At 51.0% G+C, this 17,390-nt stretch overlaps 1 protein-coding gene across 3 annotated transcripts in view; it reads left to right on the top strand.

The window, feature by feature from the left end:
* Positions 1–851: 851 nt before the first annotated feature.
* Positions 852–17,390, top strand: part of CD99 (CD99 molecule (Xg blood group)) — a 34,669-nt gene continuing 18,130 nt past the window's right edge. For all 3 annotated transcript variants that reach the window (XM_060002516.1, XM_060002517.1, XM_060002518.1), the window contains exons 1-3: positions 852–978; positions 15,850–15,882; positions 17,164–17,202. In XM_060002516.1, coding sequence (XP_059858499.1) covers positions 912–978; positions 15,850–15,882; positions 17,164–17,202 — 139 coding nt within the window. In that variant the 5' untranslated portion in view covers positions 852–911. The remainder of the gene's footprint in view (positions 979–15,849; positions 15,883–17,163; positions 17,203–17,390) is intronic.

The following is a 17,390-nucleotide window of genomic DNA, read 5'->3' as shown; positions in this document are numbered from 1 at the left end:
TGTCTGACCCAGTGGGTACACGTGTCCGTTGTGCATGGCGGCAGATGGCGGCGGAAGGACAGGTGTCAGGAGGGCAGGGAGGAGGGGCCCTGAGTCATCCCGGGAGCCGGAGGGGTGTGATGGGTAAGACCTGGCCCTGGATGGGTAGGGTCGGGAGGGTAGAATCCCGGAATGTGACTCAGGGCTATTTCTGTCTGACACCTTCGTTCCAGTGTCCTGAAGGAACACGGATAGAATTTTAAGCTAATACCTTAATTTAAAAAATATTGTAAGCCCGGGACAGGGAAGGGCACCCACATTGCAGCTGTGGCTTGTGACTGTCGCCAGAGATGCCTCTCCCCCCACCAACCTGGGCGCCAGCTGCTTCGGATGGGGGAGGGGAGACATGTCCCACCCCTCCCCACCTCCGGCTCGGCGGGGAGACGCTTCCAGAGCCCGGAGGCTCCTGCAAAGGAGGTCCTTGGTCAGGCTGGGAAGTAAGGGCGGCCCTGCGCCCGGAAACCCCTACCCGTGCTCTGCGCTCTGCTACTCCAGACTGGACTTTGGGGACCGCGGGCTGTTGCACCCGAGGCAGGGGGTCCACTCTTAGCAGACCCCGGAGCGGGGGCTTCACTCCGTTGTCTAGAGAGGCCGCCCGGGGGGGTCCCCGTTAAAGAGGGGTGGGAGGGTGGAGACGCGGCCCTCCACTTTGGGAGCAGGAGAGACTGGCCTCGCCCCGCCTCCCGAGCGCGTGCCCTGCCCCTGCGGCTCCCTGTGGCCCAGGGGTGGGGCGGCCGCCAGCGGGGAGGGCTGAGGCCGGGGCGGGGCGACCGCGCTGCACCCTGACCCGGCCCCGCCCCGGGGGTGTCCCTCCCGCCGCCACCGTCCTCGCGCCACTCCCGGGACAGACACTGTGCGTCGCGGGGCGCACCATGGCGCGCCGGGCGGCCCTCGCGCTGCTGCTGTTCGGCCTGCTTGGCACCCAGGTGCCCACCCGGGGTGAGTGAGAGGCGGCCGGTGGGGCTCACGGGGGCGCGGGCCTGGCTTGGGGACCCGCGTCGGGGCCCCAGGGAAGGGCCATGGGAGGGGGTCGAACCTTGGGGGACGGACGCTCCGTGTGGGGTGGACATACTTCGGGGGGCATAGTGCGTAGGACACGTAGTTTGGGGGTCGCACTGGGGAAGCATGCACCTCGGGGGCGCGCTGTGCGGGGCCTACACACGTTGGGGGACGCATGGCGAGGGACGTATTTTGGGGGCGCACTGTGTGTGGGGGGGGGTGGCGCGTGGAGGGCGACGCGCCGGGGAGCCCTGAGCCGTCCTTCCCGCCTAGAGGGACCCGCTGTGCCAACGGGTGGCCAACGGCCCAAGGAGGCGGCCTTACCCTTTCCTCCCCGCTTTCTTCCCGGGCGCCTTTGCACTCACTCCGCAGGCGGAATGTCAGCGTTTGTTTTCACATTCACAGACTCTTAAAAGTTGGAAGGCCCCTGGGTGGGGCGGTGGCCCCCGAGTCCCCTCCCCCTCCTCCTCCCCCCGGGGTTCCCTTCAGTTCCCGGGCGCTGGTGTGCGCCTCTGCGGCCGCCCCGCGCCCCGGCCAGAGCGCTGGCAGGGCCCGGGGACCGCGTCTTTGTTCAGGCGCTCGGTGGCCGCCTCCGGGCGCCACGCCCTGCGGCCCGGGACTAAATTTGGACTCGGCCGGGGAGCCTGAAACCCGGGAAAGGGGGAGGAAGCCAGGAAAAACTCGGGGCTCTAGAAACGCTCAGCAGCTCTTGCGGTGTCCGGGCCGCGGGGACTTTTGGCGAGCGCGCGGTCGGGTGCAGAACGACGCCGCCAAGGGACACGTGTTCGCAGCCGATCGTCCGTGTGTCCGAGTAGATAATTCGGAAAACCGCACCCAAAAAAGTGTCAGGAGAAGGACAGGACGCCCGGGACGCCCACACTCCCCAGCCAGCCTGGCCTGTTTCTGGTTCTTGCCTGCGTTTTTCTGTCTTTCTCCTTTTAAAATGGAAGTTGAGATCCAGTTTTCCTGTCTCTCTCTTCTTTGAAAAGGAAAGTTGGGATCCTGCTGGGCGTGGCATAAAAAACGGGTTTCTCCGACTAACGGTTGTTTTCTGTCCTTACGTTGTTATTTTTAAGTGCACAGCCACTAGGGCAGTGTCTTTTCAGGAGTGGTCTGGTCGGTGGAGGACACGTTTTAGGAACCAGACACAGGACAGAGAAGGCCCGGTGTTTACCTGGAAATTTCCAGCTCAGCGCTAGAGGTTGAATGTTGAGCCCTGGTCCCCCGCCTGAGTTTTATTTTGGGGAGGATTTGCTAATCGATGTCTGCATTTTTAAAATGTGTGCCACGTATTCTAGAAGTTGTGTGTTCGTTGCAGGCTTTAGAACCAATTCAGCCTGATCCACGGGAAACTCTTGGAATAGTTTACAGCTTGGTGGGGAGGGCCTGGGATGGGTTTCCTGTTTCTCTGTTTCCTGCCCTAAATCCCACCTAGCTGCCTCACCACAGAGTTCTTCATTAGTGGTTTTGTTTTTTTTTTTTTCCTGCCATGTGGTTGAGTCCCACCTGCTCATGAGAATTTTTCGTGCATCCCCCTGGCTACACCTTCATTCATGTTTCGTCAGTTAATTGCCCTCTGAGCCCTTAACTGTGTGCCTCGCCCCAGGGAGATGGATCACAAGGGGTTCTGGTCGCCCAGGAAGGTACCATCTGCTGGGGGAAGGGAAACATCTCACCAGGCAGATAAGACACAGGGCCGAAGAATGGTGACAGTCCCACAGTTCAAGGACTCAGGGGTGGGGAACACAGCCTTGGCCAGTGTGAGGGTGTGGCTGAGTTGGAAGCTGTCTCTGGTGACAGTTGTTTTTCGTGTGTTTGTTTTTTAACAGGTTTCACGTACAGGTTATATTCTACCCTGTATATAAAATGTGTAATTTTTAGAAGAAACCCAGAGCACCGTTAGCCTGGAATTGCCTGACTTCTATGCAGGTTGCTCCCAGCTACTCGGGGTTGGTTGATGCTTTCAGCCAGCAGATGTTGGGGCTTGAATGGCAGGGGGATGGGAGGGGAGCACAGAGCAGCGCGGGGGTGGAGAGCCAGCCTCGCCCCGAAAGAACAGAGGGAGAACAGAGCCTTGATACGTGCTGATCTCTTGGAGGGCGCCTCCCCCGCCCCTGCCTGATCCTTCTGGGGTCCGAGGCAGGGAACGGACTGTTCCTAAGATACAAATGGGGTTTTATCAGGAAAGTTTGCTTTTGAGTTGCTGAAGTTCAGAACACACTTCCCTCTAGAAATCGGGGTTTGGCTTCGTTTCCATTCTGGCTACAGAAGTCCATTGAGTCAGGGGTAGATCTTCATCGGGATGCAGGTAGCACTGGCCTGGTTTCTGAGGCCTTGGGACCCAGGGCTCTTGTGTTCCCAGGTTTTTCTGGAAACCCCCGTGGGACAGCGTGGGGTGGAGAGACGCAGGGGCCCTAGAAGGCAAGAGGCAGCTTCGACTTTCAATGGAGCCCTGCTTCCTCCCGCCACCAGGGACACTTGGCCATGCCTGGAAACGTTTGTGATTGTCTCAACTGTAGGGGGCTGTCTCAACCAGGGCTGCTGGTCCACAGCCCGCAGTGCCCAGGACGCCCCGTATTAGTCACCCAGCCCCAATGTCAGTCGTGCTGAGGCTGAGAAACCCTGACCGAGCCTGGAGACTTAATATCAATCATTTATCTATGTATCCATCCATCCGTCCGTCCATCCATTTGCCTGCCTGTGGCTGTGGTTTGCAACCTGGGATGACTTGGTCCCCCAGGGGGACATATGACAATGTCTGGGGACGTTTCTGGTTGTCACACTGCGGGGAGGGGCTGCTCCTGGCACCTGGTGGGTGGAGACCAGGGAAGCTGCTGCACACCCCGCAGTGCCCAGGACGCCCCACGTCAGAGGGTCCTCCAGCCCCAATGTCAGTCGTGCTGAGGCTGAGACACCCAGGGATTTGTGTCACACGTTCCAGGTTGCTGGTGGCTGGGGGTTTGGTTTCCGTAGTCTTCCTCCAGGTAGGACACTCACATCCCGGGCTTTAGGGCACCTGGGCGACCTAAGGGCGGACCGGGTGGGAAATGGGTCCAGTAAGGTGCTGACTCCAGGACCCCACGCTCCATGCCAGTCTCTGCACAGTAGCCAGTGCCGTTCGAAAATCCAGAAACGCCTATAGGGAAAGCGACACTTCCGGGGCAACTGCTGGGTTTCCGGGGATTCCCTCCTCATCCCCGCCCGAGCAGGTGTGGCTTCTCCGGCTTCCCGTCCGGCTATTCCTGTTTCTGCCTGCCACGCAGAGAAAGTGAGTTTCATTGTCCTGCCTGCGTGTTCGGCTCTGATAAAAAGTTAATTGCGTGTTATTTCCTTTAGGGCTTTGGCTTTTTCTTCATTCTCAGTTTATGATGGTTCAACTCCCCCCCCTTTTTTTTTTCCATCTGGAGATATTAAAATATTTGATTTTGGGGGGCGGTTTCTTCATGGGGGGAGATGCACTTTTCTTCATGTGGGTGATATGCTGAGTGTTCGGAAAAAGAATGCAGGTGGTCGAGTAGTTACATCCATCCGACGTGTAGGAGGCAGGGTTTTCACGGATGAAATGTGGAATTTTTTCCAGCTGAGGTTTTCCTCCCAAAGGAGACTGACTACCACACACATGGAGCCCATGTGTTTGTTCCTACTGAGATTTTCCAATCACGGTGGCTTCTTTTAGGGAGAAAAGAATCCCATGCTTGTGTATGACTTACAGACGGGGTTAGAAAGAAGACGGAGGTTGTCTTGGGGTGAGGTGTCGACTCATTCAGCCTCCTGGCTTTCCACAGAATCCTTCAGACACCCAGCTGTTGGAGGACGCCCAGCCCTGGTGGCAGCTGGGGAGACACATCTGGCACAAGACATCTCACCGAGTCCCCATGTGGTTTGTTCTGACACCCGGGTGTCCGTCCCATGTAAATCAGTAGAGATTGCCCTTTGATCTCCTTTGCCAGTTCTCAGGGTTAACGATGGAGTGTGTGTTTACAGATCTCCGAAAGTCCTTTTGGGGGGATACAGTGGTTTTGGAAGTGTTTTCTGCAGACAGAGGGGTGTGTTCTAACCCTCAGAGGATGACACATACTTGAAAATGAACTACCCGCAAGCACTGTTATCAACATGGGTTTCGTGATACAAGTCACGGCAGCCCCTTCGTGGCGGTAGTGTTTACCAGAGCGTCTCTGGTGGAACAGGGAAGGTGTTGTTGGGGAATCAGAATTCAACCCAACATCAACCCAGAAAGCCTCTCTGCCACGGTAGAAGGGAAAGAAACCCATTTTATGACTGAGTGAGCGTGACGCCAGGATGTGACATGCATCCCAGGTGACCCACTAAGGCCGCAAAGACGCACTTTTAAAAGTAGCTAAGTAAATGTCACCCGTTCTATACAGGTCATCAAAACAGGCTCCTTTAGCCACTGAAAATATTTACCCACCTTGGAAAAGGACAGAGAAAGATCTTCTGGAAGCAAAGGGCGAGGGAAGAGAAGTCTCTTCCTTTGTTTCCACCAGGGCTTTTATTTTTAATTTACAGTCCCTTCCAACCTTATAGGACAAAGACCCACATCACACACACACACACACACACACACATGCACACATACACACACATGCACACAGACACATACACACACACATAGACACACACACACATACACACACACAATACACACACATGCACACATACACAACACACACATATACACACATACACAGAGAGACACACATACATACACACACAGACACACACACATACACACACATACACACAGAGAGACACACACATACACACACAGAGAGACACATACACATACACACACACACACAATACACACACACACAGACACACGCACACGCACTTCAGTCACAGTCAACAGCCGTGAATATTCTGTTATATTTGTGTCCTTCTGGGAGAATGGCCAGGTTGTGTAGGATACACAAATGGTTGGTCTTAGGAGATGCTGCTGTATTGCTTCTGATTTTGGCTTTATCCTCCCAGGGAGTTCTGGTTGCCCACCCAACACTACATGTTCTTTTTTTGTTCGTGCCTAATCTCTTGGGTGAAAGAGGTTAACTAACCAGAATTCCTATGTGTATTGACCTAATTAATAGGACAGGCACACCTCAGAGAGATTGCGGGTTCGGTTCCAGACCACCCCAGTAAAAGCAAGTCACATGAATTTTTTGGTTTCCCAGTGTATGTGAAAGTCATGTTTACATTAGACTGTAGTCTGTCGAATGTGCAGTGACATTATGTCTTAAAAAAAAAAACAATGGGGCTTCCCTGGTGGCGCAGTGGTTGAGAGTCCGCCTGCCGACGCAGGGGACACGGCTTCGTGCCCCGGTCCGGGAGGATCCCACATGCCACAGAGCGGCTGGGCCCGTGAGCCATGGCCACTGAGCCTGCGTGTCCGGAGCCTGTGCTCCACAACGGGAGAGGCCACAGCAGTGAGAGGCCCGCGTACCGCAAAAAAAACCAAAAACAAAACAATGAACATGGCTTAATTGAAAAATGCTTTATTTCTAAAAAATGCTAACCATCCTCTGAGCCTTCGGAGAGTTGTAGTAGTAACATCAAAGATCACTGATCAGAGGTCACCGTCACACACATATCATAATGCAAAAGTTTGAACGATTGCGAGAATTACAAAATGTGACACAGAGAAATGAAGTGAACAAAAGTTGTTGGAAAAGTGGCACCAATAAATTTGGTCGAAACAGGGTTGCCCCAAACCCTCAGTTTGTAAAAAAACACAGTAAAGCTAAATGCAATAAAATGAGGTCTGCCTGTGTCTTTCACATCTGCATCTGTATCTGTCCACATAGGGACACAGGAGTTCCTTTTTTTTTTTTTGCTTTTTGGAATCTCCTGTTTGTATTCTTCGCCTAATTCTTTTTTAAAAAATTAATTAATTTATTTATTTATGGTTGTGTTGGGTCTTTGTTGCTGCACGTGGGCTTTCTCTAGATGCAGCGAGCGGGGGCTACTCTTCATTGCGGTGCACGGGCTTCTCATTGCGGTGGCTTCTCTTGTTGCCGAGCGCGGACTCTAGGCGCGTGGGCTTCAGTAGTTGTGGCACGCAGGCTCAGTAGTTGTGGCTTGCGGGCTCTAGAGTGCAGCCTCAGTAGTTGTGGCGCACGGGCTTAGCTGCTCCGCGGCATGTGGGATCTTGCCGGACCAGGGCTCGAACCCGTGTCCCCTGCATTGGCAGGCGGATTCTTAACCACTGCGCCACCAGGGAAGCCCCTCTTCGCCTAATTCTTATGGCACTTTTGGGAGTCGGTACACGGCTGTGTTAGTTTCAGCTTTGTCTTGAATGACTCGGTGTGGCCACCGTCTCGCTACTCGTATTATTTTTTAAAAATCCCGTAAACAGAAAACCAGAAACTTCCTTTTTTTTTTTTTCTCCCCCTAGAGTTAGATACAAGCTCTCTAAGTGGTGTTTTTCCAGTGGCGATTAGGGACCCTTGGACAGGCTGGGAATGTAGTGCACGCCCAGCAGCGTTGAAACAAGGAAGATCAAATAGATTAGAGTAGAAAACACCAGCATACTTTACCCACGCTTTGCTAAGTAAGCATCGGTGTGGCTTCGGTGCCAGTTCAGCTGTCTGGGTGGACTGGGCCGTGTCGTAAAATGTCTTTATTTCCGCAGAAGGCAGGCGGGGGCGTTTGAAACCCGTTGCAGATCTGAACCCCTTTTCCATCGCTCTTGCTTTCTGCACTTGGACATTTTTGATAGAATCCCTCTGTTTTCAAAAAGGGCCATAAAGCCGCAGGGCATCAGCAACTTTTCAAAGAGCCAAGTAATGACTCCCAAGGGTGCTTTTGAGAAGGAAAAAAAAGAGAGGGAGAGAGAGAATTCATTTTCATTGCTGCCTGTTCACCGCCCTTCGTGAGAAGGCAAAGAGCCAGACCTGTTGTATTCCGGGACTTGGAAGGCATTCGTCATCCGCAGACAATGCAGCCAGCGAATTCCGGCTGTTTCTGTTTGTGCATCCGCAGGGCGTTCCACCCTCCCCTCCCCCCTCCCCTCCCCTCCCCCTCCCCTCCCCTCCCCCCTCCCCTCCCCCTCCCCTCCCCTCCCCCCCTCCCCACCCCCTCCCCTCCCCTCCCCCCTCCCCTCCCCTCCCCCCTCCCCTCCCCACCCCTCCCCTCCCCTCCCCTCCCCCCTCCCCCCTCCCCCTCCCCCTGCCCTGACTCGACTCCATGCTGAGGAATTAACTAAAGACTAGTGGCCTGGACAGGTGTGATTGATGATTGATTGGTGCATGGATGATAGATAGATCATAGGTTTATAGAGGCTGGATGGATAGACAGACAGATGGTGGAAGATAGATAATGGATAGATGATAGATAGACACAGGATAGATGGAGAGATGTCAAAAGATAGATGATGCATGGATGAATGGATGGATAAAAGATGATAGATAGATATGACAGATTAGATAGAAGATAGATAGATAGATAGATGATAGATAGATAGATAGATAGATAGCTGCAGTACCTGTCTCAAGTGGTTGCCAGTTGGAGGGGGCCATTATCTCACTGCTCTGAAACCACCAGCACCTAGACTCACCGTAAGCACAGCACCAGGCAGTGGGTTATAATCTCTGCATTCCTACAAGATAAGGAGCTGACTCAGAGTTGGGGAAGGAATCAGGGCATGGGAAGGACGGAGCAGAAGATGAGCCTCAGCTGCGGTGTGGACTGCATCCTGCTACCACAGAGAAAGCTTTCCTGGTCACCTCTTGGAAGGCAGATGCTGGTTCCCCTGCAGTCCCACCCCCAGATCTCTCTCCACCCTAGGCTAACTTCCATAAATGCTGATAGATCTGGTCCGTCTGGATGCACCCACGGTGTCTACATTGCTCCATATCCCGGGCTTCTCATGATGTTCTCCCAGGCCGGCATGTCCTCCTTCATTCCTGCTTCTTGTGATAGGACCATTTGCCCAGATTCTCAAAATGAAAAGTCAGCTTTCATTCCTGCCAGCTCCTTCTCCCATATTCGATGTTAGCGAATCCTGTTGATTTCATTTTCTAAATCTTTCTCCACCTATGCTCCTGTCTCCATTTCTGCTTTCATTTTTAAGGCTCCCCCTGCCCGCCCCCAAATCCTTCCAGGAAGAATACAAGAAGCCCTTAACCATTTTCTTTCCTGGATGCTCAGGTACTTTGAGAAGGCCTGGGGACTCCCCCTCAGAATAACATTTCTTTTTAATGCATAAAATAAAATACATAGGACTGCCAGGGAAACGGATTATATTAAACCAGCCACCCAGTGTGCAGGGGAAGAAGATGCTGGCCTTAGCCGAGGGTGTTGGCAGAGCCTGGACCAGGACAGCAGAAATGAGAGAGAAGGGACCAGCTGTGTTAAGGAGTAGTAAGGAAATAAAAATCTATACTAGTGGCTTGCGAACTGGCCCCCAAAGTTTTTTCTTTAATTGGCCTGGGGCACAGCCTGGGTCTCGGGACTTACGAGGTCTCCTTGGATGTGCAGCCAGAGATGAGAACCAAGATCTGTATTTGAGCTTCAGAAACTGTAATATGCATAGGAATCACCCATGGAAATGCTTTAGTCTGGCTGGGAGGGATGCTGAGGGCTTCCTGTAGGAGGGCAGCCTCTTATCGGGGCTTTGAGGACTGAATAGGAGTTTTCCTGGTATGGACAGAAGAGATTGGCATTTACGGCCAAGTAGAGGATTCGAGGGAAGCCCCAAGGACGGACAAGGTGCCCAAACTGTATGACCCCTCAAATCATTCACAGGATGCTGGGGGGATTGTAAATTTTCGAGGGACATAGAGTGACATCTATTGTATTTCCATAACATCTTACCGAAAAACCCGAGTGAACTTCTTGGCCAGTCATAGTAGTGATTGTACCATCCATCCTCAGCATTCAGACTCCATATTTGCAAATCTGCCTACTTGCTACAATTTATTGGTAACTCCCAAATTGATACTGAGTTCGGGGATTTGTGCCCAGCTGCAAAAACACGGAGTCACCTCTCCGGTCTGAGATTGTAAACAAGTATCTGTGTCGTGCCGCATTTTTGTGCTTTATGCTTGCAATTTTGCTTCTAAGCACGAGAAGGTTGCCGCGTGCCTGAAATACGTGTGTGAGATGAGCTTCCTTTAGGCGGGAGAAAGAGTGCTGTGAGCATCAACAGTCTAGATTAAATAAAGTCAAATTCCACAGAAACATGCATGAAACAAGGTTATGTGCGATTAACTGACGGCGGTGTGACCTGAGGGCGCAGGGACTTAACCCTGGAGTTCCCCAGGAGCCATGATTGAATATTATTAGCTCATTCAGCATTTCCGGCGACTGTAAGAACAGAACCACTACGGATGACGTGCCTTGACTGTGATTAATAAACAGAACTGTCAGGTCTAGGTTAGGGGCCTTGGGCCAGTTTCTGGAGATGCAAAGCCTCTGTGGACTGATCAAGTTTGGGGCCTTCTGACGGGTCATTTAGGGCCAGTGCGAAGGGCAGGGCGGTGACCCAGGGTGAAGGGTGATAAAATTGGAAATGGATTTGGGGCTTTGAGTCAGATCCTGGAGGTTATCTTTCAGGGTGACAATGACTTGGTTTCCTAGCTCAGGGAGACTGAATTTACCGGGGTCCTAGAACTACCTCCCTACAGCCGGGATGAGGGTCCTGGGCCACTCTTGCCATCCCAGCCCACCCACCAGGATCAGCATCACCTGGAGGCTGTTAGAAATGCAGATTCACAGGCGCGGCTCCCACCCACAGTGTCTTTGGGATCGGGGCCCAGGAACCTGGGCTCCCCAAATTCTAAAACTCACTGGTCCACGGCACCCGGAGCCCAGCCCACAGCGTCCCCAGATGCTCTGGGTTCTTCCAAAGCTTGACCCAGCCCAGAGTGGCACCCCCAGGGTTATGGTACAAGAGAAGAACCTTTCCCCTCCTTGTCACAAAATCTGTAAGGCAGAATGTTCAATGACATGGCTCGAGAAACGGCAAAACTATGTCTGGAGCAATTCCTTCCTAGCTACGGAAAAGTAAGGGCATCTGTAATATTTAGAAATAAAATAAGATCAAACAGCATTCACCATCACCTCTGGCCCTGGACCAGCCCTGAACAGCAGTGACCAGCCTGCACGGGGCCAGGGCCGGGGGGACCCTGGTGTTGCCATTGACATTGCAGGGGACTGGGGGTGAGTTCTGGGGTCTCCGTTTCTTCCTCCCTAAAAGAGGGTCTTGCAGATCAATGGTATTATCTAGACAGCTCCAGGAGCATGCAGGCCGTCCAGAAAATTCATCCATGGCTACTGTTAGTTTTACGTGATTCTTACCTCATTAGTAGGAAAATCTGAAAGCCCAAGGAATCTTTTAACTGCCTAATTTTTATTTTGATTCTAACTTTATTTCTAGAATTTATTTCTATTTTATTTGTGCCTGTATTTATATTATTAGGTTCTGTGTATAAATGATAAAATTTATGTATAATTCATAATTTCTATAATTTATTATAAAAATTTAAATTTTATCTCTACCCTTATTTTCTTTCTAGAGTTTCATGTATACATATATCCATTGATATAATTCATAGGTTCTGTGTATAAATTATAAATTACATAATTTATAGTTCATTATTATAAAATTTATATTTTCTAATTTTATTTCTAGAATTTATTTCTATTATATGTATACAGGTGTTCATTTATATAATTGATAGGTGCTGTGTATAAATTATAAGTTACGTAATTTATAGTTATAAAATTTATTTCTTATTCTAATATTATTTCTAGAATTTATCTCTATTATATTTAAACATATTCATTTACATAATGATAGGTTCTGTGTATAAATTATAATTTATATAATTTGTAATTTATTATTATGCAACTTTATCTTATTTCTTTTCTAATTTTGCTTGTATAATTTATTTCTATTTTATTTGTATATATTTATTTATATAGCTTATAAATTCTGTCTAAAGTATAAATGACATAATTTGTAACTTCTGTAATTATATTTAATTTCTCTTCTAATTTTGTTTCTAAAGCTTATTTCTACTTATTTTTATATATTTATATAATTTATAAGTTCTGTATATAAATTCTATAGTTTGTAATTTCTGTAATTATTATTGCAACTATATTTTCTTTCTGTTCTAGTTTTCTTTTTTCTTAATTTTTTACTTATTATTTTTGGCTGCGTTGGGTCTTCGTTGCTGCGTGTGGGCTTTCTGTAGTTGCGGCGATCGGGGGCTACTCTTCTTTGTGGCGCGCGGGCTTCTCATTGCGGTGGCTTCTCTTGTTGCAGAGCACGGGCTCTAGGCTCGCAGGCTTCAGTAGTTGTGGCTCACGGGCTCAGTAGTTGTGCTTTGTGGGCTCTAGAGCGCAGGCTCAGTAGTTGTGGTGCTCGGGCTTAGCTGCTCCGTGGCATGTGGGATCTTCCAGGACCAGGCCTCAAACCCATGTCGCCTGCATTGGCAGGCGGATTCTTAACCACTGCACCACCAGGGAAGCCCCGATCTATGTTTTGTTTCTGTTCTAGTTTTGTTTCCGTATTTATTTCACTTCTGTTTCCATTTGTATAATTTATAAGCTCCGTGTATAAATTGTGTAACTGATCATCTCTATAAATTATTATCCGTAGGATTTATATCCTCGTTGTGATGTGTGCGTCAGTGCGCCACCCTGATGGAATTTAAGGGAAACCGGATTCGGGCCTCGTGCTGTGCACTCGTCACTTGCACAGTTCGTGGTTGTGGAACCTCAGATTCGCGGTTCAGCGGGTTTGTGAGGCACGTGCAGCTGCACAGCTCCCCCGGAGGAGCCGGCGCCCAGGGTGGCCTTGGGGACGTCCTGGGGCTTGTCCTCGGTCTCGGGAGGAGGGAGCCGAACAGATGGCTGGGGGGGGAGGGTGCACGGCGGTGGGGGAGGGCGCACGGCAGGGGGTGTGTGAGCTGTGGGGATGACTCAGGCCCTGCGTCTGGCGGGGCCGCCTCACATCTGGAGGTGTCCCCTTCCGCATCTGGAGGTTGGAGGGACCGCCTGGAAGCTGCAGAGGCAGTGCAGGCTGCCTCCGATGGGCTGGGCAACGGCAGCCGGAAGAGAAATGCCTGGGTGTCCCCCTCGGATGCCCGGCCCCTCCCCCAGCCCCACTGGGTCTGCTGTTCCTGGGTTTTCGTGCGGGACCCCGGGGGCTCAGCAGAGGGCTCTGCGTTGAGCCGTGAGCTCTCCTCTAAGCGAGGCCACGTCAACAGTACTCAGGAGCCCAGATGCACGGGGAGCGGGGCGGGGCACGGGGCCCAGGTGGGCTGGGGAGGCTCCAGGCCCTGGACACGGAGCTACCAGGCAGACAGACAGACATGTGCACACACACGTGCACGCATGCTCACACGCAGGGCACAGACACGCATACATACACAACACTCACGCTCGATGCATATTTGCGCGCACGCGCGCCCATGAGCACATACCTGCACCGCACACGCACCAGTGCACGTGGACATGCATGTGCACAGGTACACGTGGGCACGCGTGCAGTTCACCCACATGCAGTGTGCACGCCCGCGGGTGCACGTGCTCACAGACACGCGCACACGAGTATACTCACGTGCACATCCGTACACAGACACACCCACACAGGAGCATGCGCGCGCACGCATCACGTGTAGCAACATCTTACGTTCAAGTGTGTTGCTGTTGGTTTCAACATTCCAAAGAGCCTTGTCTGCTTGTTCTTTCCAAATCCCCGTCCGAAACGCAGCATCGTCTGCTCCTTGAATCGCTCTGTTTGGGGTTACTTGCCTCCCCCCCCCCCGCCCCCTGCCACCGTCAGGTGTGGAGGCGTCCCGATGGCAGGGGCGCTCAATATCTCAGGAAGGTCCCAGCGCCGTCGCTTCGGCAGAGGGAGCGTAGAGGGAGTGATAACGGTTGTGGGTCTCTAGGCAGACGTACAGGACCAGAGACGCGCATGTATGTGTAGGCTCTGCACCTGCCCGGGGGGCTCTTCGGGGCTGAACAAATCCCACCCTCCCCAGCCGCCCTGGCTACCACGTGGACATCTGCCGCATGCTGCAGGAACAGCTGAAACCACACCTGTCCCTTCCGGGCTCTGAGATCCAGAAACCAGCGCCCCTCCCCCCGCGAGGGCTGGGGTCCGTCCGACGCAGGGCCTTCCCAGATGCTGCTGCTTCTGCTGCCTGTTGTTTTCTTTGTTTTTAATTCGGGGGCACATCTCATTGTTCATGTCGTAGTTTTTATGGAAGTAGAGTTGATTTACAATATTAGTTTCAGGTGTACAGCAAAGTGATTCTTCTATATATATTTATATATAGCAGATTCTTTTCCCATGTAAGTTATTACAAGATATTGAATAGAGTTCTGTGTGCTCTACAGTAGGTCCTTGTTGTTTATCTATTGTATATATAGTCATGTGCATCTGTTAATCCCATACTCCTAATTTATCTGTTCCCCCCTCCCTTTCCCCTTTGGTAACCGTAAGTTTGTTTTCTATGTCTGTGAGTCTGTTTCTGCTTTGTAGATAGATTCATTTGTGTCGTAGTTTAGATTCCACATATAAGTGATATCATAGGGTGTTTGGCTTTCCCTGTCTGACTTTCTTCCCTTAGTATGACAATTTCTAGGTCCATCCACGGTGCTCCAAATGGCCTGATTTCATTCTTTTTTACCTGCCTGCCTGTTCTTAATACACACATGGAAAATCACACACACAAAGACACTTCCCAAACTGCACGTAGACACACGTACACATGGGCACACGCCCAAACTACACACGTGCACATACAAAACCCCACATATACACATACACTACACACACCACAAATACACACATGCCAGCTGCACTTAGACACACACATGTGCACACATGCAAACCACCCACACACCTACACACAAAACCCCGTGGATCCCAAACAACTCAGTAAACGGACACACACACACACACCCAATCGCTCACACACATAGCTGCGCGCGCGCACACACACACACACACACACACACACGAGAGAGAGAGAGAGACAGACAGACAGACAGACAGACAGACAGACAGAGAGTTACAGGCTGACACCTGTCTGTGAGACATTCGGGGGACTGAACACATTGCAACCTTCTGGAGGCCCCCGGGGATGAAGGTGGCTTGTTACACGCCCAGCACTTCCTGACATGGGACACGTGTGCTCTTTGCTTCTGCCCCTGCAGGACGATCCTCCGACCCGCTGTCACCCTCCTTTCCGCTGACCGGACGGTCCAAGCGGACTGTTCCCCGATTCCCTAACTGTGCTTTCCTTCAATCCATCATTAATTGGATAGAAATAGAAATCGTATTGAAATTGCTTCAGTAAAGCGGTAGCAACAGGATAGAAGCACCGTGGAATTAAAGGCAGCTTCCCCCCTTCTCTGGGATCACAGGAAATTTAAAAGAAAGTTTACCTTTTTCTGGGTTGTCTGGTGTTTCTACAAGAAGTACATTTTGGTCGCATAATTACAGAGATGTTTTTCTCTCCATCATGTATTGGAAATCGTTACTCACCTATTTCAAAACACCTGCTTTTTTAGACCAACGCACGTGCAGAATTATCATGGTTCCCCACTAATTTAATTGCTGCTAAACTCTAAGGTTGTCCATAATGTAAAACCTAAGCTGACATGTTCTTACGTTTACGCATGAGAGTGAATATTTCAAATGAGAAATCACAGCATGTGACGCATTTTCAAAGCCGCCAGACATCTCAAAATCATGCCCTTTTTTAATTGTCTTCTTAATTTCCCAATTTACTTTTATTTGACTTATTTCTAATTGGACTCTTTTTCTTTTAGGCCAGGATTTTGATTTATCGCATGCCCTTGATGGTGAGTAACATTAAAACATTTTGTAAACTACAGGGAATATTTTATTGGACTATAGTCAATCTTTTGAAATATGTCTTACTGTGATAACTAGACTCACGTAGGACGAGGAAAATCAAGATGCCCTCGTCAGGGTAAATGAGTCTTTTTTGGTGGAATCATTTCCACGTTCTGTGGTGGTGAATGAATGCCACGTGGGGTTGCCATGCGCTTGGGGAAGGGGCTGGTCCCCCGTGGGCTGGTCCCCTGTGGGCTGGTCCCCCGTGTGCTCACTGATTCCATCCCTTGGCTGGTGGCTGCATGACCCCAGTCTCTGCCTCTGCCTCACGTGCCTCTATGTTTTCCCATTTCCTTCTGATAAAGGCACTCGTCTATAAGGGTCTGTGCTAATCTGCTGTGACCACATCTTAACCAGTGTTTCCAAATAAGGTCACGTTCTGAGGTTCCCAGTGGATGTGAATTTGGGAGCCCAGTATTCAACCGAAAACATCTTTTTTTTTTTTTTTTAATTGGAGTACAGTTGCTTTACACCGTTGTGTTAGTTTCTGCGGTACAGCAGAGTGAATCAGTCATACACATACATATATCCCCTCTTTTTTGGATGTCCTTCCCACTTAGGTCACCACAGAGCACTGAGTAGAGTTCCCTGTGCTCTACAGTAGGTCCTCGTTAGTTACCTAGTTTATACATAGTACTGTATGGATGTCAGGGCCCCAAGGTATCTTTTTCACTCCTGGGGTCCGATGCAGAGGTGTGAGTCAAAACCGTGAGGGCAGTAATATTCCCAAAAGCCAGCGGGGGTTAAGTCTTATTCTTGATGATGAAACCCTCACTGGGTGGTGGGGAGAGATGCCGGGGAGGTGTCTGTGGTCCTAATGGCCTCGGCCCACACTGCCTTGGTTGCCTGGGGGTCCCAAGGAGCAAAAGGGGTGCTGCACGCAGTGAATGTGCACAGCCTTTGAGCCGAGGGTCCCGTGTCCCTCCTTCTCCCGCACAGGTCCCGGGCTCTCCCTCGTGTCCTGTGTTCTCCCGGGTTCCCCCTTCACTCAGAGTCCCCCCACTTGGCGTCATGAGGTGGGAGGGGTCCTTGGTCTCCGTGGCAGCCATGGTCGACATCATCCTATGTTCCTGTTGCCGTGGGTCCTCCAGTGCTTGGCCACTGCCAGGAAAAAACGATGCTTCAAACGTTTTCTGAGTCTTTTTAAGGAAAACAGAACAGTGTCGGGAGTTGCTTTCTGTGTCCCAGCTGCAAGTTTTACTGACAGAAATGTCTTTTCTCTTTAGACAAGAAACCCACTCCGGTCCCACCAAAAAAAGCCACCGGTAAGAAGCAAAGGCGCCCAACATGCAAATGCAGCCGCGAAATCGTTGTCGTGCGCCCCAGTTTTCCCAAGAGCTGGGTGAGACGTGGTCAGCGATTCACCGGCTCTGGGTCCAGCCTGGTTAATATTTGAATTATGCTGGGATGCGGGTGCTTTCAAGTCCACAGAGGCTGTAAGAGAACGGACGCT

This window comes from Delphinus delphis, chromosome X (assembly GCF_949987515.2).
Source record: "Delphinus delphis chromosome X, mDelDel1.2, whole genome shotgun sequence".
In the NCBI taxonomy this organism is placed as follows: domain Eukaryota; kingdom Metazoa; phylum Chordata; class Mammalia; order Artiodactyla; family Delphinidae; genus Delphinus; species Delphinus delphis.
Note: the sequence above shows the minus strand (reverse complement) of the source record. Positions and strands in the feature narration are given on the sequence as shown.